The sequence below is a fragment of the Lissotriton helveticus genome, chromosome 9 (assembly GCF_964261635.1).
Source record: "Lissotriton helveticus chromosome 9, aLisHel1.1, whole genome shotgun sequence".
Taxonomy (NCBI): Eukaryota; Metazoa; Chordata; class Amphibia; order Caudata; family Salamandridae; genus Lissotriton; species Lissotriton helveticus.
In genome coordinates this window covers 737,394,990-737,422,621 of record NC_136070.1, presented here as the reverse complement: position 1 = coordinate 737,422,621, position 27,632 = coordinate 737,394,990, and the positions used below count along the sequence as shown (strand labels likewise).

Below are 27,632 nucleotides of genomic sequence, written 5' to 3'. Positions count from 1 at the left end.
AAAAAATAAAAATTATTATTAACTTACCTTAAATTCGATATTTTTGTTGTCTATATTATGTCTAGTCGATATTATGTCCATTCTATATTTTTGATTCGATATTATGTCCATTCTATTCGATATTAATTTTCTCTAGTCGATATTTTTGTTGTCTATATTATGTCTAGTCGATATTATGTCCATTCTATATTTTTTACTCGATATTCTGTCCAGTCGAAATAATTGACTCGATATTATGACTGTACACCGGCAGACACTGCAGCAAGATCCATAAACACAAGCGTCATGTTAAGGAGACATGCATGGCTCAGGGTTTCAGGGTTCAAACAAGAGGTGCAAACTTCATTACTGAACCAACCTTTTGATGAGAAAACACTTTTCGGCACAGGGACAGATGAGGCCTTAGAAAAGATGAAAAAGGATACGGAAACGGCTAAATCAATGGGAGCATTGCAACAGCCGACCCAAATAGGTTCCTTTCGTAGGTCCACCTATAGAGGAGGATCCAAAAATACAGGTACAAGCCAGCAACAAACCTCTTTTACACCGACATCACCCAGAGGTAATTCTAGAGGTAGTTACAGAGGTAACAACAACAAGGGTAGAGGTCGCGGAAACAACAACAACCGCAACTCTCCAACCCCAAAGCAGTGACTTCATACAGCTCCCCCCAGACCATATAACACCGGTCGGGGGACGCCTATCACAGTTCCTACCTGTCTGGGAAAACATCACATCAGACAGGTGGGTGAGACAAATTATCCAACATGGCTATTGTCTGGATCTCACATCTACCCCACCAAACATCCCCCCCAAACAGCGTCCATTGGAACAAGATCACTTAACACCTTTAAAACAAGAAGTACTATCTCTGCTACAAAAGCATGCCATAGAGAAGGTTCCAAAGCAACAACAAGGAACAGGAGTATACTCCCTATACTTCCTAATTCCCAAAAAGGACGGGTCTCTAAGGCCAATACTAGACCTAAGACCTCTCAACGCATACATAAATTCGGAACATTTCCACATGGTCACGCTCCAACAAGTACTCCCTTTACTGAAGAAAGGGGACTTTCTTTCTACACTGGATCTAAAAGACGCTTACTTTCATATCCCGATTCACAAAGCCCACAGGAAATATCTAAGGTTTGTGGTAGAAGGACAACATTATCAGTTCAAAGTCCTTCCGTTTGGTGTCACGACGGCACCAAGGGTGTTCACAAAATGCCTAGCAGTGGTTGCAGCCCACCTAAGAAGACAACAAATACATGTCTTCCCATACTTGGACGACTGGCTAATAAAGGCCAAGTCACAAGAAGAATGTCTTCAGAACACACAGAAGACAATTCACATGCTGCACCAACTAGGGTTCACTGTGAACTACACAAAGTCACACCTGCAACCAAGCAAGGTTCAACAATATTTAGGGGCTACTATAGACACAGAAAAAGCCAAAGTATACCCCAATCCAGTCAGGATTCAGACAATGCTTACAATCATTCAAAGATTTCAGCCACAACACTCACTAACAGCAAGAGTGTTCATGCAGCTATTAGGGATGATGTCATCCTGCATACTGCTAATACCATATGCCAAACTACAAATGCGTCCGCTACAAGAATGTTTAGCGACACAGTGGAATCAGGCTCAAGGACAGATTACAGATCTGTTGTTGGTAGACGACCGCACACACCGCTCTCTGAAGTGGTGGAACACAACAAACATTGCCAAGGGGCGGTCGTTCCTAGAACCAATTCCACAGGTGACAATAACAGCGGACGCATCGCTCACGGGATGGGGAGCGCATATGGAGAAATATACAGTACAAGGAAGATGGAGTGTGCAGGAAAGAAGGCTGCACATCAATCATCTAGAACTACTAGCAGTGTTTCTAGCATTGAAAGCCTTTCAAATGCATGTTACCAACAAAGCAGTCCTGATCACAACAGACAACATGACAGCAATGTATTATATTCAAAAACAGGGGGGGACGCACTCTCTCCAACTATCCAGACTAGCGCAGGAAATTTGGAGATGGGCCATTCCTCAAAACATCTATCTGTCAGCAGAACACCTACCAGGAGTTCAAAACCAGATAGCAGACTTCTTAAGCAGACAGTCGGAACAAATACACGAATGGGAACTGCACCAACAAATACTGCAACCATTCTTCCAAAGATGGGGACAGCCAGAGATAGACCTCTTTGCCACTCATCAGAACGCAAAATGCCAAAGCTTCGCGTCCAGGTACCCACACAACCTGTCGCAGGGCAATGCGTTATGGATAAATTGGTCCAACAAATTTGCATACGCTTTTCCCCCTCTCCCACTAATCCCATTAGTGGTCAGAAAGCTGCAACAACACTCAATGACCATGATACTAGTAGCACCCACGTGGGCACGACAACCGTTGTTCACCACGCTCTTACAACTCTCACAAGTGCCACACCAAAAGCTAAGAATTCTACCCATGCACCTTACACAGAACCATGGAGAAATAATGCACCCGGATCCCACACAACTGAACCTAGCGATCTGGCTCCTGAAATCCTAGAATTTGGGTACTTAGATCTACCCCCAAATTGCATGGAAATAATTAAGCAAGCGCGACGTCCCACCACCAGAGCATGCTACGCAGCTAAGTGGAAGAGGTTTGCTATATACTGTACCACTAATAATATCAACCCTCTGGACGTATCAACAAAGGAGATTATTTGCTACTTACTACACTTACAGCAATGTAATCTCACGTATACATCTATCAGAGTACATCTAGCAGCTATAGCAGCGTACCTACAAAACAGGCAGCACATATCCCTGTTTAGAGTGCCAGCGATAAAAGCCTTCATGGAAGGCCTTAAAAGAGTCATTCCACCAAGATTACCACCTTCACCGGTCTGGAACCTCAACGTAGTACTCACCAGACTAATGGGACCACCTTTCGAACCTATGCATAGGTGTGAAATACAATTCCTTACATGGAAGGTGGCCTTTCTTATAGCCATTACCTCACTCAGGAGAGTAAGTGAATTGCAGGCACTGACAATACAAGAACCATTCCTACAATTACATCAGAATAAAGTGGTTCTTAGAACAAACCCAAAGTTCTTGCCTAAAGTAATTTCAGCATTTCACATCAATCAACCGGTGGAACTACCAGTCTTTTTCCCAAAGCCACAGACGGTAGCAGAAAGGGCCCTACATACACTAGATGTCAAAAGGGCCATTTTGTACTACATAGAAAGGACACAAAATTTCAGGAAAACTAAACAACTATTTGTAGCATTTTCCCCAACACATAAGGGCAATCCTATCTCTAAAGCAGGCATCGCTAGATGGATTGTAAGATGTATACAAATATGTTACATAAAAGCAAAGAGAACATTAACTGTTCCTCCTAGAGCTCATTCTACACGTAAGCTAGGAGCATCTATGGCATTCTTAGGAAACATTCCCCTAGATGACATATGTAGAGCAGCAACTTGGTCTACACCACATACCTTTACAAAGCACTACTGTGTTGATGTGCAGGCTACACAACAAGCCAGAGTGGGCCAAGCTGTATTAAAAACTCTATTTCAAACAGTTGCGACAGACACGGGTGACCACCGCTAGGGAGGTAACTGCTGTATAATCTATTCATAAATGTACCATCTGCAGCCCATATGCCTCGAAAGGAATATGCTACTTACCAGTATGCATCTGTTCTTGGCATAGAGGGCTGCAGAGTGGTACATGCCCTCCCTGCCTCCCCGGAAACCGGTGTCTGTCCCAACATTATGTTATGTTATGTTATGTTATGTTATACTGGGATTTTATATAGCGCACGGCTACTCAAAGAGTGTCCCGGCGCTTTGTTTTGCAAGCTATCTACAACACAACAAATAAAAACAGAAAGGAAACCGTCAGAGCTCAGAGAGAAAAACTAAGAGGTGAAAAGCCACGTTTTGAGCCCCTTCCTAAAGGCCAACAAGTTTGGAATACTGCGCAGGGCCATTGGCAACTTATTCCACAATTGGGGCGCCAGTAGTCTAAAAGAACGGCCACCAATGCGTGCCCTCTTCACACGAGGCACTACTACAAGAAACAGAGATTCAGACCTCAGTGACCTGACTGGATGGTAGAAGGACAATCTTTTTTGAAGATATTTCGCACCGGAGGCGTGCAGGGCTTTGTGCGCCAGAGTCAGAATCTTAAAAATTATCCGTTTCCGGACAGGCAGCCAGTGCAGTGCCTCCAAGAGACCCGAGGCTCTAGCACGGCGAGATAGTCCAAAAATGGCCCGGGCTGCAGAATTCTGGACCACCTGTAACCGTTGAAGCAGATATTCCGGCAGGCCGAGATAGAGAGCGTTAGCATAATCAATTCTCGAGCCGACTATCGCCTGCACGGTGATCTTCCTGTGTTCCTGAGATAACAGAGGGAGGAACTTACGCAACATCCGGAGCAAACCAAAGCAAGTGCCCGTGAGACCGATTACCTGTGAGCGCAGAGTGAGGCCGTTATCAATCTTGATCCCAAGGTTTTTCGCCACCAGGGAAGAACTTGCTGGAGGGAACATGTTCTCAGGCCACCACACTTTCCAGTCCGGATCCGAGCTGCACCCAAAAAAGAGGACCTCAGATTTATCCGAGTTGCACTTGAGGCTATGATGTTGAAACCACTGAAAAACAGCCTCAAGGCAACCCTGGATCCTACCTCCATCGAAATCCGCACCTCTCTCACAGGTGAAGAGGAGCTGGGTGTCATCAGCGTAGGAAACGATCTGAGCCCCGAAAGACTCCGCCAGAGCCGCCAGAGGGGTCATGAAGATGTTAAATAGGGTAGGGCTCAGTACTGAGCCCTGGGGAACCCCGACACCCAGTGGCGACATCTCGGCGGAGCAGGCGGAGGCCCAGACCGTTTGTCGACGGCCTGCCAGGAATGATCGAAACCACTGGAGCACCGTCCCCCCGAGACCAATCTCAGAGAGTCTTGCAAGGAGGCCCTCATGGGGGACGGTGTCAAAGGCCGCCGACAGATCTAACAACACCAGCATCGCCCTGCCACCCGAGTCCAGCACCTCCTTGATTGCCTCCGACACTTCCAGGAGGGCAGTCTCGGTGCTAAGATTGGTGCGGAAACCCGATTGAGTGGGGTGCAGTAGACCATGGGACTCCAGATAGTCGGCCAACACCTTGTGCACATGCTTTTCAATGATCTTCGCGAAAGCAGGCAAGAGCGAAATAGGCCTGTAGATTGCCAACACCTCCACATCCAGACCAGGTTTTTTGAGCAGGGGGATGATCATTGCCTGCTTCCAGGACTGGGGAACCACACCCTGTACAAGAGAACAATTCAACAGAGGGTTCACATATGGATTAATGATAGCTGCCATTTTTGCCAAAAACTTGGCAGGACAGGCGTCCCGGGGAGAACCTGATTTGAGACAAGCCATCAAATCCAGTGAAGCGGTCATAGAGAGAGGGGGAAAAGTTGACAGGGCCACACCAGCACTAGGCAGGGTGGTAGCAGCATTCTCCACCCAGCAGACCGCCTCAGGTCCCAGCACAGGGAAAGAGTCTTGGATCGATTGGATTTTAGAGGTGAAAAAATCCGCGATCGCTCTGACCCAAGGGGCAGGAAGGGGGGTCTGCGCCGAAGCACTGCGTGAGGTCGTAAACTCTCGCACAATAGCAAAAAGCTCCTTACAAGAATTGGAGGCAGCTTCGATTTTACTCGCGAAATAAACCTTCTTCGCAGAAAGGATATCACGCTGGTACACTTTCACCAAGGACCTGTAAGCAAGCTTCGCTGACGGGTCGTATTTCGCGCGCCATGCTCTTTCCGCGACTTTACATTGTCGACGAGAAGCCGCCAACGCTTCCGTAAACCATGGGGCGGATACACCTTTATCAAGTTGGCGCGAAGGCCTCAGAGGGGCAAGATCATTTAACCTTTCTGCGAGCCAGGTCTGAAAGCGCCCCACATCCTCATCAAAATTCCCCATCGGGGCATAGGGATGGTCCGCGCATGACTGTGCCAATAGTTCCGGAGTGACCCGGTGAAAACCCCTAAATCCCTGGTAGGCTTGTCGAGGGGCACCGGGGGGCTTCTTGACTTCCCGAAGAAAGAATTTAACCAGCCTGTGGTCAGACCAAAGCACCTGAATGGGAGCAAACATCTCTATAGGGGTCGTTGAGAATGTCAGGTCCAGGGTGTGTCCTTTCTCATGAGTCGGCCCAACGTAATAAGGCACCAGGCCCAGAGGGGCTGTCACATCCAGCATTTTAATAGCGTCGGCATCTGTTTCCACGTCCATGTGGACGTTAAAGTCCCCGGCGACTATACAGTGCTCTGACGTAAGTAGCAACGATGAGGCTACCGACTGGAGCTCTTCAAAAAAGGAGCCCGTGGGCCCAGGGGGTCGATAAACCAAAAGTCCTTTCACGGATTGGTGTGGTGAAAGGACGATGGAAAAGGCGAGGGATTCACAATCCTTAATCGCATCAGAGGGAATGACGGTGCAAGTGGCACTTTTGTTTACTATCAATGCCACCCCACCTCCGCGCCCCTTCAGTCTATCCTGCCTGAAGATATTGTAATCAGGCGGGATAGCTGTGGCAATATCTGTATCTTATTTAGATACACTGCAGCCCTCTATGCCAAGAAGAGATGCATACTGGTAAGTAGCATATTCCAAACCTGTTGTAACACAAGCAAATATCTACCTTGCTTCACACTGTGTCGGGAAGGGTTACATGGGTGGAGCATGTGTTTTCCCACATATTCACCCCTTTATTCTGAAGCATTCCCAGATTTACCAACACTGATAGACCTAGACATGCGTCAGATTTGTATGCCTTCTCGATAAAAGGGCAATGAGGAAAAATATCTTTTTTCTCCTCGCTGTTTCCTCTTTTTAAGTGTGCTGCATTCCAGCACACTTAGAAATAGGAAAATGACTGTAAGGATTCTTTTGTGCAGGAAGGTGTCCCTTCCTGAACGCAAACAATCCTGACTGTAACGCAGGCACCCTTGCACCATGGCACAAGGCTTCCTGTGTTGGAGCAAGACTTCACTGAGGGTGCCAGCAGAAGCAGAGGACATGAATGCTTCATATTTTAACAGATGTGCATCAAAGAAAATACTGGGAGCAAACGGGAAGATTCTCAGAATCTGGCCGTTTGCTCCCGGTATTTTTGCATTTGGGATGCATCATCCCAAATGCAGAAATCGCAATTTAAGGTCTCTCTCAATAGCGATTCCTTAAATTGCTCCTGCATTTAAGGAATCCCAAAATGAGATTCCCTAAATGCAATGCATGAAACCCTAAAAAATAGCGAATTCGCTAATAGGGGGAGCAAATTACCATGAAGTTGAACTTCGTGGTAATTTGCTAAAACTTTGAAAAATGCACTTTTGTGCATTTTTCAAAGTTACATGTTGCGCACACACATGCCCTTAGGGCATGTGTGTGTATAACATTTGTTTCCAGGTCCATTTCAGGGGTGTAACAGGGTGTCCTTTGGACACCCTGGCACCCTTGAAAAGCGGAACATTAGCGATTCGGTAATAGCTAATCGCTAATAAGGAATGGCTTTCCCATTCATTCCTATGGGCCTTTAGGCCTTTAGGCCCATAGGAATGAATGGGAAAGCCATTCCTTATTAGCGATTAGCTATTACCGAATCGCAAATAAGGAATCTGTAGGAATCGCTAATAACATTGCGATTCCTACATGCATCCCGTTTGGCGAGTCTTTAATAGCGATTCCTTAAAATTCGCTATTAAGGACTCGCAAAACATAACTTTGATGCATCTGCCAGTATGTACATTCCTGCCCTCTCCCTTTCACACAGCGCAGCATGGTGTCTTGCTGTGTTGCGTGGAACAATCATAAATCTTGGCCTTGATTCGTTATAAATTTTGTCGTCTTGACGAAATCTGATCCTTAACCTTTGCTTAACAGGAACACTGTTGCCGTAGTGTATACCCAGACCACAGTGAAACAAAGAACATAGGAGACCTTGTTCGGTGTCGCCAGGTTTTGATTGACCTGTATGAAGGGCCACTCCTTTGCTTACCTTGGTTCTAAGCTTTGGAACTCATTACCGGTTGACTTACGAAACTGTCAGTATTTTCTCACCTTCCGTAATATACTGAAAACATGGCTATTCTTTGTCTACAGAGTTAGAACAGTTATCTGTGAACACCCTGCACCCAGAAACCCCTTGGGGTAGTTGTGCGTATTACAAGTTGCTTATAATAATAATAACGGGAGGATATGGTCTCCCAGCCATTAGGCAAACTATTGAATAAGGAGACATGGGTTCTAATCCTAATAGTCCCATGGACCAAATTGTGGGATCGAAGTCTCAGTGAGGTATACAAGCCTTAGTTCTTATTAAACCCAATAAAATAAAGCAACCAAATCACCCCATTTAAATACAAAAAAACACAATTGGCTAATGTTTCCGGGTTGTTTTTTTATGTTTTTCAGTCTGACGGTTTAGCTGCTGTCTTTGCAATCCTGGTAATCCTGCTTTTGGTGGCCCTGGCTCTCATGTGGTGGTTCTGGCCACTTTGCTGTAAACTGGTAAGTACTTGGCACGTTTTAGTTGTATATGTTTTTCAAGAACAGGAATCTAATGTTAGGCTTATTTGTGTAAGCTGATTTCTTATGGAAGAGTTGGTATACATGCTGATGAATGGTAAGTGCAAAGACATGCGGATTACTGAGACAATAAAAATGAGCACGTTTATCTCAGATGTTTGTGCAACAGGTGCTATTAGCAATAAAGCTGTGTAACTTTAGGCATTTCTCTGAACAGCCATTGATTTTAAAGAATATATAAAATCCACATAATTCAATGTTATATAAGTCCTGGCTGTGTCCAAGGAGTCCGCTGGCTCTAATGGAAATTAGTAGCGCAACATGTAAAGGAAGGAATGCTCGAATCCATTTGAGTCACTCATAATCACTCTGAAAGGCATTTCAGTCTGTGTTTTTCACTTACATGCGTCAATACAAACAAAGCTCAGACGTACAAATTATTTTCAGCCTGCTCCACAAGGGCCAGTCCAAACCGAACTTACAGCCACATGCATCATTGTCAATTGCATTCGCAAACGGTGCGAATCGCAATTTTCGGTCGTTTGCGATTGCAATTGACAAAATTGGGATGCATTATGTTTTGCGCAATTTTAGAAATCGCAATCATGTTGCGCTTTCTAAAATTGCGATTGCATTTAAGAAATAGCAATTTGCGATTTCTTAAATGCAATGCATAAACATTTTTAATTTACGAATTCGCAAATGGGAAGAGGTAAATTACCATGAAGTTGACCTTCATGGTAATTTGCGAAAACTTTCAAAAATGCACAAAAGTGCATTTTTGAAAGTTTCATTTTACACACACATGCCCTTGGGGCATGTGTGTGTGAAAAATGCACTTAAAGTTATATTTCAGGGGTGCAGGGGGGGGTCCTTTGGACCCCCCCTGCACCCTTGAAATTGCATTCTCAATTTGCGATTCGCAAATTGCGAATCGCAAATTGAGACTGACTTCCCATTCATTCCTATGGGCCTCTAGGCCCATAGGAATCAATGGGAAGGGATTCCTTAATTGCGATTCGCAAATTGTGAATCGCAATTAAGGATTTTTAAGATATTGCCAAAAAATTGTGATTTGTTGATGCATAGCTGTTTGCGATTTCTTAATTGCGATTCCTTAATTTTCGCAATTAAGAAATCGCAAACGGCAACAATGATGCATGTGGCCGTAAGAAGCCAGGTCCTTTCTGAATAGAAACGCAAGTAACCCCAGACCAGGTTTCAGCCTTGTTGAGGTGTAGTTTAAGTACTAGGCACGTTGAACTACAGAAATTATATCTGGGAAGTCCCTTCACCTTAAGGCATCATAAATGTACTCTTAAAACGTGTTCCTTCTTCCCATTTCAATTAATACTTCCCCCTTTTTCCCTCCCTGTTTCTCTTGTCGCAGTTGTATGCCATGTGTCTCCTTTCACTTGTATTTTTGGGTAAAATAGCCTCCAATTCGACAAGGAAAATTGTTTCCACATATTGGCAATCTGCAAAAATTCCGGGTTCTCCAAAATAAGGCAAAGCAGTCAAAAAAGGACACAAAATCACTCACGGTTATGGGCAATTATGGGCAATACAAAGGATATATTCGTAATTGTCACCTAAATGGCAAACTGACACTTTGCTGCCCTTTGTCGTGAGATTTCCCCTAGAATCACGGCGCACTTGGAATCTATGGCCATTTTCACTATTTGGGAACACCCACCTTTTAAACTTCAAGGAATCCAAAAGAACACTTAGTATAATGTCAGGATCTATAGCAGTGCGACTTTAAATGTGACTTTGTCAGGCAAAGATAGTTTACAGTCAAAGATGATAATGGATCTTAGATTTATGGGCCCTCTTCAGACTCTGTCTGTATTCTCTAGCTGCTATGCAATGATGGTAATGATAGTTAATTGATGGTGCAGATGCTATCTATCTGTCTGTCTATCTATCTTTAATTGAGGGTTTTGTAAAGCATTTCATCCTACATTTCTGCCATTCCAAAGCATTTTGAGTGGAGAACCAAGGAAGGTATTCATGTGCATTACCCAATCCTAATCATGTAGAACATTTGCATGCGCCACAGTCAGAGTTGGAGAGTGCCTTTCAAGTACCCTATCGGATAGTTTGAGGAATTAGCCTTCATTGCTAAAATTCAAATCAATTGGTAGGAGGTAGGAAAGGATGTCTGTCAAGCAAGATATATTGGTGGATTTGGAGTATTGCAGGCGACACATAGCCCAATGGTTTCACATAGTAGGGTGATAGATGTGCTGTCTTGAAGCCGCTCCTGAACTTTACTTTAGGTAGTTTTATTTGAGTTTTAAAGATAGATCAAAAGATGGGAGCACTGTACCTGGCAAGGGCTGATTGTTAATCTTTTGAATCTGTTGGGGCAGATGAAGTCGATTAAAGGAGGCTGATCTGGGTGGCGAGTAGTGCTGAAAGACACTGATTTGACAGCTTGTGTATGATGTAAAGGGCCTTGTGAGCTGGGCGTAATGCCTTGAATTGTGATCTGTTTTTGATATGGAGCCAGTGGAGAGTCATAGGATGGGGGCAAGATGTGACTATACACACATGATCATATAGTAGCCATGAGCCATGATCCTCGGGTGTGGCCAAGAGAGCCATTTTGGTAGACGTGCCTTGCTGAGGCCCCGCGGCAAATCCCCTATTATCCGCTATTTGCCCATAACGAAGCAAGGCCAGATGGACATAGAGTGCACTTACCCTTTCTCTGACAGCTGCTGAGACAAGGTAAGCCCTGACAGACATCACGCTGCACTGGGTAACGGACCTGCGACTCTGTCTGCAGGGGTGGGCGAGGCCGGATCAGTACAGGGGCACGCTGCCCTGGCCTTGATGGGTGACTGGCCGGAGCGGTGAAGAGGGAGCTGGGCATGGCCTCTGCGGGGGAACGCCGAGCAGGGAGGAGGAGCCCGTAAAAACTACCACGCTCTCAGGCCTAGGGAGCTGGCATTACCAGGCGCCCACACGGCCTCCCTTACTAGTGGCGAACGAGATGGGCGGACCCGTTCTGGAGGAGACCCACATTGAGAGCGAGTCGCTATAATGCCTCTCCCTGATGGTACTTGCAGCGATGAGGAGCGAAGCCTAGGACGGTCTTGGGCTGCCGGTGTGATGTCGGGCACAGGGTGTTCCGGGATTGAGTGGCGCTGCCCCTGACGAGCCGGAGCTGAAGCGAAGTGCTGTGCCCCCTCTTCCTCCGGCCCTGGGTCACTGACTGTGATTCAGAGAGAGGCCTGGGCTGGCCTCTGTCTACCGGCGATTTTTGCCTGGGTGGAAGGCACTGAGCCTGAACACTGTGGCGGGAGCAGTTGAAGCAACTGCTGGGGCGAAGTGGAGTGGGTCAAGAGTGAGGTCCTCTGCTGCCCCTGCTGTGCCCCCACCATTGAAGTGAGACCTGGGCCTGCCTGGGAGTTTATGAGCAGCAAGATCATGTGGGCCTGCTCTGTGGGGACTAGGCGCCTCTGATTGCGCGCCTTGACGACATTGAGGACGTGGCGATAGTGTATAAGTGGTGGCATGGGAGAGTAGAGAAGAGGTACACCGCAGCATACTACATGGCTCCCCATTGCAGCAAGAGACACTTCCACTGTGGGTAACAAATGCCTCATTTAGTCCACTGTCATTGAGAGGATTTGTGCCACACAAAGCTGCAAAGCAATGGGATTCTACTGAGATGTGCCCTCTTCCCGGGTCCTTCTAGCTGTGTCTTCTGCTGGAGCTGGGCTGGGCCACGTGCCTCTGGGTTGACCACAGTCTCTTTGGTGGCATTGGATTTCTCGCGATAGAGGTGGGTGACGGGGCGTCCAAGGGGCATACTCTCAAACGACAATCAAGTGAGAATCCGACTCAAAGCGTCCAATCTAGGTAATTGTTCCGGTGGTAATCAAGAAGAAAAAAACAATCTGCAAACTGAGTAGCATGGCGTGATAAAAGCACGTGACTCCTGGTATTATTAGATAAAGCGGGTAACAGGACGGGTGCGTCCAAAAGGCGTTCCTCGTGTGTGCCGGATAAGCCAGATAAGCCCACAACCGTGCTTCTCAGTTAGCAAATTGGTTTTTAACCATTTATTCTTGATTACCACCAGAACAATTACCTAGATTGGACGCTTTGAGTCGGATTCTCACTTGATTGTCGTTTGAGATTCTCCGCGCACAAATTAGACATCTTTTCCACCGGTCCTGGGCCCTGTCGGGTCGGAATTAACACCGATAGAGCGCCCTGAAGAGTCGTAGGCAGATTGTGCCACATACGACGAAACACGTGTCGGCTGGTTTTCTCACATCTGAACAATAAAAGACACCACATCAACACTTGATTCATCGTGCTACATACTGTTTAATTGTACTTTTGACTAACCATTGTCTCTACCAAAACTGTTAACAACGATTACACTGTTCATTGTTTATCTTCTGAGTGTGTATGGGCATCATGTCTGTTTAAAATTTCGGTACTAACTTTTGTTAGTACTTTTCTGGGGGGTTATAGGGCTTGTCCCCTCGCCCCTCTGCACCTCGAAATATTGGAAACTCTATAATTAATGACCTGCGTTACCTTTAGCTCTGCGCCACCTGACTAAAAACCCTTGCTCTGTTTTATACAATCTGGGACCAGCAGTGCGTCTACTCAGACGTAGGCCTCGCAGACCCTACTGGACAAGTCGGTCAGTGTCGAGTCCGCCGGCTCAATGGCCAGTAAGCTGGATGCAGTCCTCGTGGCTGTGGACCTCGCTGGAGCAGACTAGGTCCTCATCGGAGAACTAAATTGATGCTCTAGTAACGGAACTTAACCTACTTCACTTTAGCAAACAAAACACGCTCCATTGAAGATACCCTGGGAGAAGTTATCCCCAAGACCAATGAGGCAGAGACTTTGCTGTTTGAGCTGTCTACCTGGGTACATGCCCTGGAGCACAGGGCTGACTACGCTGAAGGGCAATCCAGTCAAAATAATATACGCATGGTGGGACTACCAGAGGGAAAGGAAGGAAAAGACGCTGCTGCCTATGTTGAACGTTGGATTCACGGTTGACCCTAGCTGAGGCACTGTCACATTTCTTCTCACCTTAGAGTGCTCAAAGGGTTCCATCGAGAGCCCCCCACCAGGCTCAAACCCAAGGCCCTTACGGTTTCCCCTACTTCATTACAAAGACAGGGACTCGATATTACGAGAAGCTCATAAACTCTTGTCTATACAAGTGGATCATGCCCATGTCATGCTATTCCCAGACTATACCATTGTAGTGTAAAAACAGCGGTACTCATTCTTGTTGGTGAAGAGCCACCTGTGCACTCTTGCCCTCAAGGACTCTTTATTGTTCCCTGCATGCCTACGAGTGGTGGCACAAGGGAAGAAGCACGTCCTTGACGCCCCTGCTGTGGATTGGGAATGACTGGACTCTACGAGCTTGTATCAAGCGACTCCATTCCCAGAGCTTCCTGGAGGAACTCAAGGCCCGGCAGCCCGCTGAGGCCGTCGAGGGAAACAACACAGGAACTGCGATACAAGAATGGAGCATGCACCCAATATAGAGCATATTATATTGGACCAGCGAAGGGCGCTGCAGATGACTGCAGCTTTGGGGGACTCCCGACATGCATTGGAATCAGGTGACAATCTTGCCGAGTGTGGAAGCAACAAGGACTCTGTTGGTGCCACTTCTTCTTTCCCTGGCTCACCTGTGCCTCCTGAAGTAACCTCGCAGACAGATGATTACATAATATGACTGGGAGAAGACTGCACGGCTCGCTGTCTATCCCCGAAGTGGTCCTGAGTACATGAAAGTAACTCAATGAGTTTCACACTGTGATCACTATAGAGTAATGTGTAACAGGATAGCCACTTTATGTTTGTGGATTATGTATCCCAATTCTCTCTTGCCTTTCTTTCTTCTGAAGGTTGAACTCTGCTCCCGCTTCAGAACTGATATGCAGACTAAAATGCGATGTATGTGTTATGTTGGCATTGCTTGCTACACTGCCTTGTAGGTGACACCTTTCTTTGTGCTACACGTCCCCTGCCTTACGCAAGGGTGTGCTCCTTCTTGCCTTTTTCGCCAACTAAGGCGCAGTAGCTTGGATCATGGTTTGGGCGGATGATCATTGTGCATCCGCTCTTATGGAATCTTTGAAGTCTGTTGAATTTTGTTTATTTTATGACTGTTTAATTATGATTTCATGTTTAGCTGTGTACACAAGTCTACTGTTACATTGGTTCCTCTACCTGAACCAGGTATTGGCAGATATGCCAACTCTCTATTCACCCGCTGATGCCACACACTCCAGAACTTCCCCTTCATATGCCAATTGCTTCCACTTACATATTTACTTGGAATGTTCGGGCATTTACACACCTCCACAAAGATACTCTATCTACTCCTATCTCAAGCACTACTCAGCTCCTATCATCCTCCTGCAAGAGTCACACTTGACACTCATTGAGATCACCAGACTACAGAGACGCTGGCGGGAACAGCTCTTTGCTACTAGCTTCTCTGCTTTTGCATGGGACGCCCTGGTGTGGGTTAGCCTGGGGACTCCCTTCGCGGCAGACAAGACTGACATTGATGTGGAAGAGTGATACGTATTAGGGACGGGCCGCCTGGACGGGCAACACATACTTTTGGGTTTTTCTGTGTGCTAAACTCTGACCAAGCTGCATTCTTCAATGCCTTATCTAGTAAACTATCCTGCTGGTACGGATTAGAAGGTTAATAAGCGGTGACTTTAGTTGTTTCATTGATCCGGCTCTGGATTGGCCGTTCCTCCCACTCCCGGGGGTGCCTACGGTTCTGGCTGCACAGGCGCTAAGTGATTGGCTGGAGCACTATTGTTGGTGGATGTCTGGCAACACCGCCACCCTACAGAAAGAGTCTACTTATACTTCTCTGGTTCCCACCAGCTACATATTGGACTGGATAGACTCATATGTACATCTTCCCATGCCTCATCGGTTTCACAGACCGACTATATGTGTTGGACTCACACTGGCCACAAACCTCAATTTCTGCAGCTCTCGTGGGACGCTGACATGCCCACCATCCCCACATGGTGACTACAACCGGAGACAAAGGAGGACCCTCCTTTCTGGGAAATCCTGAGCTCTAACATAACAGATTATTTCCAGAGCAACAATCGTACAGTGTCCTCGCACCTCATAGAATGCTACCCTTTCAAAGTAGTGATAAGGGGTCACTGCTTGGGTACACAGTGTGTTCTGCACAGAACTATTGAAGCAGATCTCAAGCGTGTTGAGAACGGGCTCCTCCGAGAGGAAGCCTTAGTGGTGGACACACCAGCTGACATATGCCAGCTGGTGAAGCAATGGGCAGAACAAAAATCCCCGCTGGAAAGACTGTGGTGATTAAATTACCCAGCACACTTTGTTCCCACACATGGTACAGTTGATCGAGCAGGGTGATTATTGGCCTTGATCATATGCCAGGGAGGCTCTTGAACACCCATCATTGCATGTTACTCTACAGGCAAAAAGAGATACATGCCGATCTTACATGACACTACTCAGACCTAAATCAGTCGTCAGCCGTGACTACCCAGGTCGAGATTTGCTTGTTCCTTTCTGCACTGGAACTGCCAGGCATCACCTCTGAACAGCAGGCGAAATTGGATGAATAAACTCACTCAAGTAGAAATTTTGCTCAGTATCCGGGCTCTTACCACTGGGAAAACTCCAGGCCCTGACGGGCTGCAAGCTGAGTTTTATAAAAATCTATGCCACACTCTTCGCCCCGCAGTTGAAGCTCTTATATGAGGAGGCCCTTTCAGTTGCCACTCTCTGTGAGTCCCAGTGCAAGGCTCTACTTGTCTCCCTCCCGATAGGACCCGGCTGAACTGGGGTCATACAGACCACTTGCGCTATTCAACACAGATCATGAATTCCTGGCTAGGGTGCTGGCGGCCCGCTTATAATTCCAACCCTGGACACCTGTATCAAAACGGATTTGTGCCAGCACATAACACCTCATTAAACCTCCAAAGCTTTCGTTGAGTTCAGGCTTACTCTCCACACTCTTGGGCAGGATGCCTGGTGCTAGATCTCGAGAAGGCCTTGGACTCGGTGGAATGGCTATTCCTATTTGTGGCATTGAGCCAATATGGTCTCGGAACGCATTTCATACACCTGGTAGAATTACTGTATTTACAGCCTCTCATTATGGTCAGGACTGGTTTATTAATTTCGAACTCCATACCGATCAGCCGTGGCACCCGGCAGGGATGCCCCCTCTCGCCTTTGCTTTACTCTCTGGCAATTGAAAAACTGCCCGCAGAACTTCGCATGCAGGACAAGGACTGGAGCATATGGCTAGGCTACAGCCTTCATGTAGTATCCCTATATTCGGCCGATTTGCTGTTGTACCTCCGGGATGTCCATGCTGTACTGGGTGAGGTAGCTGAAATACTGCATCGATTTGCAGGACTGTCAGGCCTTCAGGTAAACTGGAGGAAGTTCTGCTTATTTCCTTTAGTATCGGACCTCCTTGGTCCAGGTCTAACCTTTAACGAAACTGTGGTACCCTGGCAGCCCACTACGTTTCTTGGCATTTGTATCTATCGCTTCTCAGACGATCTATTCAATGGCAACCTTACGCAAGTGATGTCCCCCATTCGATCTCAGATGGTGTTCTGGAAGACACTGCCGGTATCTATGATGGGTCGGATCGCATTGTTGAAGATGGTGATCCTTCCTAGTTTATTATACTATTGTTTGAATTTGCCCATTTACATACCAGCTAAATGTTTTAAGACTTTGAACGAAAAATGCGCAATGAACAAACTGACACACTTGCGAGCTCGTTGGGAGGAAGATCTTAATCGGTTCTGGACAGATAGAGAGTGGACAATGATCTTGGCAGGAACTACACACATCCCTTGGAATGTGAAATTTCGGCTCATTCAATTTTACATCATACATAGAGCATACCTTACCCCTGCCAAAACAAATCAATATTTTCATCGGACAGATGCTGCTTGCCCCCGATATGCACTAGTTGGGGCTGACCTGCTCCACATGTCATGGCACTTCCCTGCCTTACACGCCTACTGGCAGGATGTCACTACCCAATTATCCTCCTGCACGGAACGTCCAGCATTACACACTTGGGAGGCATGTGTGCTGGGCCTATTCCATAGAATTAAAAAACTCAAGAGCACTTCCCGTTTCCTTGACCTCGGCTTTATAACTGTTAAGAGGCCTTATTACTCACCTGTGGATGTCCCCAGACCCTCCCCAAATTAAGGCCTGGATACAATCATTCCTTGTGTGGGCGCAGGCGGAGAGTACAGTACTACATAGGGAGGATTCCCTTGGACTCCGCAAATACTCAGTAGCTCAAAACTAGGATGCAATACTGGTAGATTTCCAATCATCGACACAGGCACCAGAGGAGGCCACACACGATTGAGGAGAGGGTTGGAGTTTGGGAGACGAAGGGGCTGTCCCTTAATAGCAAAGATGTTAGGAACTATACTCACCACGCCACTGGTGGCAGAAATGCGAGAGGGTGATGCTGCTCTGACATCCATGAACATGAACATGCACCGGCGCTGCTGGTTTTGGGTGGGGGAATGACACAGTTGTGTACTTTTAGAATAAAGTTGGTCACTTTGGTTTAATTTTTCTTTTTAACATAAACAAGAATCTTGCAATGTACGCTAGATCAAAACGTCGTTTTGATGCCTTCACATTATATATGCCAAATGTTGTGATAGTACAGGTGGGAAGGGTGCAATTGCCTCTGGTAATCCTGGCTTCATATTGAAACTGTCATTTGATGAATTCTACATATCAGATATGCATCTGTTGTACTGCGAAGCGGATGATATGTTGTTTGCTGTAATGTCATATTAGTTGTTACTGTAAGAGATAACTACCAAAACGCAAAAAAAGAGATTCAAAGAAACAACTGAGCCATGATCCTCAACCACCTAGATATACATTTGTATGTAAAGATTGATGAACCAGCATAAATATAATACATTCTCACGAATGCACATCAGACTGTTTTATAAGCCCTCTTCCTGTTGTGCTTTATAGTTATCTGTTCTTCTGTTTTTTTCAGGTTATTAAGGATCCTCCTCCAGCACCAGCACCCCCACCAGAGGTAAGTGATTAAAAAACAGTTTACAGATAGAAAGTAATTTATAAAATGCCCTTACAAATACTCTTTATGTTGCAGGTTATTTGCAGATAAAATTCATTAGACCCTAGAGATGGGGCTTCCAACCTTCCAAAGACACAGTGTACTTCATTTAAGGGATGCAAGGTTAAAGGTCGTCCCTCATTTCTAAATTGAGATGACTCCCCATTATCAGCAGTGTTTATGTATTATGTGCTAACGCGGGATTACTGGTTACTAATTATCTTACCAAATCCCATTTCCTGTCGACTGAATCGTTGGTACCTGTCTTGAGTAAAAGGTAACCTCGCAATAAAGCAATCAATTTAAGAACTTACACCACTCTAAATGACCACTGACCAAAATTAAGTTTTAAAGATTTAATATAAAGTCAAAGATAACTGAAGATACAAACTTCTCAAAATGAGATTAAGAAGGTAAATCGGTATCACTATGAACATGAACTTTTTGAATAGTCTGAGTCTGAAAAACAAAATAATAAGTACAAGCTCGAAAACCATCAGGGTTGCTAAAATGGATACAAGTTGCAACCTCAAAGTCATTACAGAAAAGAAAAATTAAGGTTAGTCTGTCCCTACACTACACTAAATGACATCCCTACTTAGCAAGATCTTAACCCTCTAGGTGTCAGCCGTGGTGACTTCCTAAGAAGATCACGCACTTCTCTTTGTCTCTTCTCTGATAATGGGTCTCTCCTGATCAGCCTATCTGCCTACCCATCCGCTTCCTTAGGCTCCCAAAATCATCTGCTCTGCTCTCCTCCCGGGTCTCTTTCCCTAATACCAAATCACATTTCCAATAGAAACGCCCCTTGGGACGCCCCTCACGTGGTACATCTTTGCGCGGTAAACTCCATGATGGTACTCTTGAAGACCCTCGTTATAGATGACCTTGGTTCCCAGGCTCCTTCTTCCGTGCGCTGATACCCCCTGAAATTCCTGGAAACTCCTACGGGCCTGCGCAAGGCGCCACTGAACAAAGTCCCTTTCATTCGAGCTGATTAGGACCCTCGCACCTGCATACAGCTCATCCTGCAGTGGGCCTCAAATTCCAGACTCCACCATATCTTTGGTCATAAAACACTCTCAAAGCTCCATGCTGGACACCTCACGACCTCTCCTCTAACGAGCACATGGCAATTTAAACTACATGACATTATCTGCTCTGGCCTACTTGATTTACATGCAGCAGGTTCCTGCACTCTTAAAACGTTAACTTGATTTAAACAGCAAACATTCTTAACTAGCATACGTTTCAAAAATAACACATCTATAAAGCATATACTTTTAACCCTAAGTTCAATAGTACATTTTGGAAGAACCATGTCAACTTTATCTCACATTAGTTTAGCAGCACGTTCAGGTTTGCTGTGAATTGCCCTAAGGCCTACACATAATACTGGATTTTCAAAGTTATATTTAATTCGGACATGACTCTTTTTAACATGAGAACATGAGGTTTTCACATATATTCCAACATTTCTACATTAATCTCACACCGTTATAATTATAGTTACTCTGCTTAACATTCTATACGTTTCACTACTAAATATAAACCACTCGTGTGCAAAACATGTTTAAACTAACTACGTGCTTGTAAATATGGCGTACTTATACATTTTTTTCAAACTCGTGCTCTCTCAGTCCCCCCTTTGATGACCTTCAGGGGTCATCATCACCAAGACACTAAAAATGTAGAACCTTTTAAAGTGAAGTCAGGACAGTACCACTTCTTTTCATACTCTCTAATGCTTTCAGACTTTTATATTGAGTGTCCTGCATCGCTGTCAACTCTTCTTCCTGTTTCTTCATAATTCTCTGCAACCTATTTGCTCTATAACATTGATACAAACGCACCAATCCCCACAAAGTGATTACACAAATCACTATTATGATGATGGGTTTCAATATGTACCAAACGATACCCTTTCCTAAGTTGGCAAACCAACTTCCAACTTTACCCATTCCATGGCCTACTTTTTCCCACACATTTACCTTTGTCAGGTCCTCAATTTCGTAGTGTATGGCAGTGATGTTTTGTATATACTTCTCTAGAGGCTTTGAATTGTCTGGAATGTAAGTACAGCATTCCTGGACCTTCAAGGCCCTACAGACTCCTCCCTCTTTTGCTAACAGAACATCTAAAGCAAGTCGGTTCTGAAGAACCATTGCCCTAATCGATTGCATCTCCCCTTCTATCAGCATCAAGGATCTTGCAGTACTGGCAGATAGCCTATCTACGACTGTAGCTAACCTCCTGATCTTAATGTCATTCATTATCAATCCTAAGAAAGGGAATGCAGCACCTATTACATCTCCAACTACTTCTGCTGCACCCAGCCCTCGCTTCCATCTAGTTGATATTTCTTTCTTAGGCGTGTCTAAATTCTCAACATGATATATTTTAGGGAAGACAACAGCCAGATAGCATGATCCGTACCAATTATCTGGTAACTTCACATAGGCATATTTTCCACATACAAAATATACATTTGGTATTGCTTGCATCCCTTTCATGAAGTTCTTAGAGTAATACTCCAATTGAAAGGCATGTTCACAATTGACTTGTCCTACATATACGTTTTCATAATAGGAGTAACTCCTGTGAATGCACAGTTTCCCCCGTTTCTCCTTATCCAAAGCAATTGGACCAATACTTCCTTTTCGTTGTTGTGCCCTTTCCTCCTTGGTCCAATCTGTTTCCCCTTGTCCTGATGCCTTCAATATCTTCTGCCTCCTGTATCTAGTATCTACCTGTGCTATAAACTTTTTCTCAACTTCTGATATTTGACAAGTCAGATTGTTCCTTCGAGCATGTGAAGTATCTAACGTTTTCCATGGAATAAACCATTTGTGTAATCTGTCTTCGCTTTTGTAGTAGTCCCATTTGTTCAAATGCTTGAAATTCGGAACCTCTGGCAATGTCGAGTCGAAATTCGAGAAGTAATACTCAAATCCGTCTCGTCCATAAAACATACTTAACAATAAACTGCACGTTATACCATATGTCAACGGGAGATGATGGTATCTGATACCCTCCTCCACTGAAGCTGGTAATTGCATACAAACATAACAATCCTTTACTTCCATGGCATCAACATATTCATAAAGCAATTTAGCATAAGCATTTGACTTGTAATTTCCCTGTGACTCATCCATGTGTAACCTTTTTACTTCTGCATCTAACAATGCTTTGTCTTTTTCATTGATGTTTCCCTTCTCTTTAATAACGGTAGTTTTCGGTGTTGACACTCCCTTATCCTCCTTAACTGTGGTTTCATCCCCTTCGTGTCCCGCTAGGAATGAAACAGTTACCACTAAAATTATAAGAGAAACCACTACTCCTAAAAGTATAACAGCTATACATTTTGCCCTGCGGTTCGGGTTGCCAGCCTCCATGTTCTCAAACAGTGTAGTTTTCGACTTTCTTCCAGCATTCACTTCCTCTTCTTTTCAAACAAAGTCTTTCTCTCTTGCAATGTCTTTCTTTGAACACTTGGAAGCTTGACAATTTGTTTCCGCAAAACAGTTCAAAGTCCAGTAGAAAATAGACAACCCTAGCCCTTCTCCATCCACTAAAATGAAACCCCTATCACTTTTCTTCTTCCACTCGGCGCTAGGTTATCTTGCAACAAGTTTTTATAATTTCTTTGCAACAGTCTTATTTTCGTCTGAAGTTATGTATGACTCAAGGAGTGACACTACTTCTTCATAAATGTCCATCCGAAGTATCATTCCCTCAGGTTCTGGACAGTTCGTACCACAACATGGAAAGTCAACTTTTTCTAGGATTATTCTCCTTATTTCGCTCAAGACAAGTGGACGGACAAAATTGAGAGTTAGCGTTTTTTCAATTTCCACTCCTGGTACTATCAGTTCTACATCCACAATTACAAAGGGGTCCGTTCTAATCAAGATCACTTTCTTCACCTTCCCAGTTCTGCGCCCCTTTGAAGACATTCACAATATGGTATTAATCCACAACAATAAGCGCTCCTAGCATTTCTACTATTCGCTCAAGCATTTCCAAACGAAGAAGAGTTCCCTCCAATATTGGATATCGTGAACAGCAAACTGGAAACTCAACTGTTTCTAAAATCAACTTTCTTATTCCACTCAGGAGAGCAGGATGAACGATGTTGAGTGTCAGCAACCTTTCAGTTTCCGCTCCTGGCAGTAGAAACCTTATTTGCACTGTGATGATCGGGTCAGTTCTGATCAGTTCCACTTCCCTGATCCTCCCTGTTCTGTGTCTCCCAGACATCTGCAACAAGGTAGGTCCAGTCGGGAGTAGAGTATCTTCTGCTAGGCACTCGCACCCTTCTTGATCTTCTAAGACCCTCCTCGGCTTGATCCTGGATATCTTCTTCTGGATCTGAGTCTTCGGATATAGGAGTAAGCGTTTCTTCCTGGGCCGACCTCAAACTTAGCCTTCTTCTCCTTGTTGGCCAAGTGGCAGCTCCAAGCCTTATTCTCCTATTTCTTGTCCTCCCACTTGGTTCTTGGTCGCTCCGATACGGATCTGAGTCTGAGTCGTATTCACTTCTGCTCTCTCCTTCAGTTGCGTCTTCTGTCTCACTGCCGTCCTGCCTTCGCTCTTCTTCTGAATCCGTTGCGATCCCAACTTCTTCCGACACCCCCTCAGCTGCCTCAATCCCTTCTTGCGACTCTTCTTCCACTTCCGGGCTTTCGTCTGGGATGGGAGCTGTTCCTTCTAGAGGTGCTGGAACTCTTCTAGTATGGGATGCATGGATCCAATTTGGCAGCCCCCCGCACTTCACCGCGGTGTTCGTGATCAGGATTACCTGAAAGGGCCCACGCCAGCGAACATCTAGGCAGTTCTTCCGGACGTGCTTTTTAACTAAGACCCAGTCCCCTGGGTTCAGGTCATGACACAGGTTCCTCGCTGCTGGAACTTCAGCCGCATGCACCTGAAGGGACACAGAATGGATGGCGTCAGACAGTCCTTTACAATAATCCAAGATCAGATCATCTGTAATATTCAATAGAGCAGTAGTTGGAACTGTAGGAAGTCTCATGGCCCTCCCCATCAGGATCTCGTGGGGAGAGAGACCTGTCCTCCTATCAGGTGTGCTGCGCATGCTCATGAGCACTAAAGGAAGAGCATCTGGCCAACTCAAGGATGTGGATGCCACTACTTTAGCCAATCTATTCTTCAAAGTGCCATTCACTTGTTCCACAATTCCTGAAGCTTCTGGTCGATAACTACAATGCAGCTTTTGATCGATATTCAGTGTGGAGCACAACATCTTCACTATTTCGCTGTTAAAATGTTTTCCTCTGTCCGATTCCAAAGAGGCAGGCACCCCGAAGCGCGGTATCAACTCCCTGAGCAACAATTTAGCCACTGTGAGTGTATCGCACCTACGTGTAGGGTACGCTTCAACCCATCTGGAAAATACGCATACAATCACCAACACATACCGAAGGCGATTGACTCTTGGCATTTCGATGAAATCTAGTTGCATTCTATTGAAAGGCCCCCCCGACCTCCCAATGTGACTCAGTGTGACTGGTGTTCGTTGGCCTACGTTCAGCTGTTGGCAAGTAACACATCGCTTGCATACTGACTCTGCTGCTATTCTAAATTTGGGGCAATACCAAGTCTGCCTAAAAACTCTCATCATAGCATCCCTTCCTAGATGTACTGGACCATGTATTTCTCTCGCCATGGGATTAGCGAATTCTTCAGGTAACACAGCTCTCCCATCTGCTGAAACCCAAAAATCCATTTCACTTCGCACACAACCTGCTATTTCCCATGCCTTTTTCTCTGTTTCAGGTGCGTTCTCCTGCATTATTCTTAAATCCTCCCAAGTGTCTACAGTTTCTAACATCATACTTAATTCAGTCTTTTCTTCTGCACCTTCTATTTCCACCTTTGAGAAAGAATAACTTTGTTCCGCACAATAGCGTGCGACTTCATCAGCATATCTATTACCTTGTGACACAAAATCTGTATTCTTAGTATGAGCTACACACTTCACTACTGCGATGTCAACAGGACCTTGTAATGCTTCTATCAGCAATCGCACAAATTCTCCATTTCGAATGGGCGAACCAGAGGAGGTCATGTAACCCCTCTGAGACCACAACTGCCCGAAATCATGAACCACACCGAAACCATATTGGCTGTCCGTGTAGATGGTGACTCTCTTTCCATTTCCTGCTATGCAGGCACGAGTTAGGGCAATAATTTCTGCTACCTGTGCGGAATGTACTCCTTCCAGGCAAGCGGCTTCCACAACTCCAGTAATGGTACAAACAGCATAAGCTGCTCTCAACCGACCAGTATCGTCTCTTAAACATGAGCCATCAACAAAATAAATTTCATCGGGGTCAGACAATGGCTCATCCACAATATCTGGTCTGGGTTTCGTGCATAGTTCAGTCACATCAAGGCAATCGTGGTCTTCACATCCTTCGCCTTCTATTACCGTAGGTAATGGCATCAAAGTAGCAGGATTCAAGACAGAGCATCTCCTGAGAGTCACGTTCTCTGCGGCAAGTATAACTTGCTCGTAGCGCGTGAGCCTACTATTGGTCAGATGCTGCGTCTTCGTCCTGGTCATTAACAACTCAACTGAATGTGGTACATACACCACTACTGGATGTCCCATCACAATACTCTCGCTCCTTTCAATGCTGACACCCGTTGCAGCAACGGATTTGAGACATCCGGGCAACGCTGCGGCTACTGGATCTAATGTAGCCGAAAAGTATGCAACTGGTCTACGGGCATTACCGTGGGTCTGTGCCAAGACTGACAAAGCACATCCCTCTCTCTCACAGCAATAGAGTGAAAATGACTTTTCATAATCTGGCATTCCCAGAGCCGGAGCACGACATAAATCGTCTCTCAGCTGTAAAAACGCCACCAAACATTCTTCATCCCATGGTACCGGATCACTCACCTCCTTGTGCGTCAGTTTCTGTAAGGGCTTTGCTTTCAGTGAAAAGTTAACTATCCACTGTCGGCAGTAACCCACCATTCCTAGGAACATTCTAACCTCTTTCTGAGTTGTAGGCGCATTCATTTTCATTATCGCCTCAATCCTCTCTGGGGACACCTTACGTTTCCCTTTTTCTAACCTGTGCCCTAGATACTGTACTTCTGTCAAACAATATTGCAACTTGCTCGGAGATACCTTATGTCCATTTTCAGCTAAATGATTCAGTAAGGCAATTGAATCTACTTTACAAGCTTCCTCTGTTTCTGACGCAACAAGTAGGTCATCTATGTACTGTACCAGAACCGAGTTCTGTGGCAGTACTAGATTCTCAAGATTCTTCTTCAACAACTGATTAAAGATGGATGGGCTGTCTGTGAATCCTTGTGGGATTCGACACCATGTTAAAACGCGATCTTCCATTTTAAAAGCGAAAAGGTACCTGCTCTCTTCATCCAATGGGATTGAAAAGAAAGCCTGACAAAGATCTATCACTGTGAACCATTCTGCTTGACATGGTATTTGAAACAATATCACTGATGGATTCGGTACCACGGGACAACATGAAACGACTATGTTGTTAATCTTTCGTAAATCCTGAACTATCCTAAACTTCCCGCTAGGTTTCTGCAAACCCATAATCGGGGAGTTACAAGGACTGCCCACGATTTCTTTCAGTATTCCCTGCTGTATCATTGACTCGATCACAGGCTTTATTCCCGCAATCGTTTCCTGGGACAATTTGTATTGAGGCGTTCTTGGAAACTCAACATTTGGTTTTACCAATATTTTTACCGGTTCTACCCCTTTAATCAATCCTATATCTTCTCCTGTGAAATCCCACACCTCTGACGCCACTGCATTTCTTAAATCTTGGGGAAGATCTTCTACAGTCAGAGTAGGATATAATTCTACACAGAATTTTGAATTGGCCACCTTAAAGGTAGCATCATCGTCGGTAGTCTGTACCTCCACTCCTTGTGGGGTGCAGTATATGGTGCAATTCAATTTGCATAACAAATCCCTTCCTAACAGACATACCGGACTCGAGTCACAAACCACAAACTGATGTTCGTTCATATGATTTCCTATTTTCACAGATACTGGTTCTGTCAACGGACTAGTCATTCTCTTATTTGCGACTCCTACCACCTGAATTGTTTCCCCTGACATCGGCAAGTCTGGAACCACCGCTGATCTCAGAGTCGAACGAGTAGCCCCAGTATCCACTAAGAACGTAGTGGGACACCCTGCCACTTCTGCCTCAACAAATGGCCCTCTTTGATCCACTTCTAGAACTGCCCCGAGGGTACAGTCCTCTTCACTGCTCACCCGTTGTCCTGTCAATGGATCAATGTAATAACATTTTTCTTCCTCAATAAACAGAGGCATTTGTTTAAAGACCTTTCCTCCAGCTGTTATCTTCGGTGGCTGTGGGAATTGGGCCCGTGGAGCCGAAGTCCACCCTTTGACCACCTTATTACTTGGGACTGTCACCTTTTGCACTGGGTCTTCTTGGACCTGCTCTTCTACTTCTAACTCTCCATTTTCAGGGTTAAAGGGACACTCGCGTCGCCAATGCCCCACCTGGTGACACTGATGACACTTTGTCGTTTTCTTTAAAGTGGCAAAGTCTATCCTAGGTCTCTGCCCTTCTTCATTATCTTTGCTCTGACCATTTGGTTTTCGTCCCATCCCCTGCTTCTGCTGGCCACCCTTCCCAGCGGACTGCATTTGCACCACCATCAATTTCTCCTTTAGATTCTTGGCTTTAGAATCTATCTCGTCACTGCAGTACCTCGCATATCGTAAAATCTCATCTAGTGGTTTGTTCTGCCAACAGATTAAATGTTGCTGTATCATCAAACAAATATCAGGTCTCAACCCCAAGACAAACTTTG

General features: G+C 45.3%; 1 protein-coding gene and 1 long non-coding RNA gene across 3 annotated transcripts in view; one reads left to right on the top strand and one right to left on the bottom strand.

The window, feature by feature from the left end:
- The window catches only part of ANTXR2 (ANTXR cell adhesion molecule 2), a 552,370-nt gene that overhangs the window by 424,241 nt on the left and 100,497 nt on the right, over positions 1-27,632 (top strand). Inside the window, exons 12-13 of the mRNA XM_078660866.1 lie at positions 8,483-8,578; positions 18,684-18,725. Of these exons, the coding sequence (XP_078516992.1) occupies positions 8,483-8,578; positions 18,684-18,725 (138 nt within the window). The remainder of the gene's footprint in view (positions 1-8,482; positions 8,579-18,683; positions 18,726-27,632) is intronic.
- LOC144781839 (uncharacterized) overlaps positions 1-27,632 on the bottom strand; it is a 144,545-nt gene that overhangs the window by 86,918 nt on the left and 29,995 nt on the right. The window lies entirely within an intron of this gene.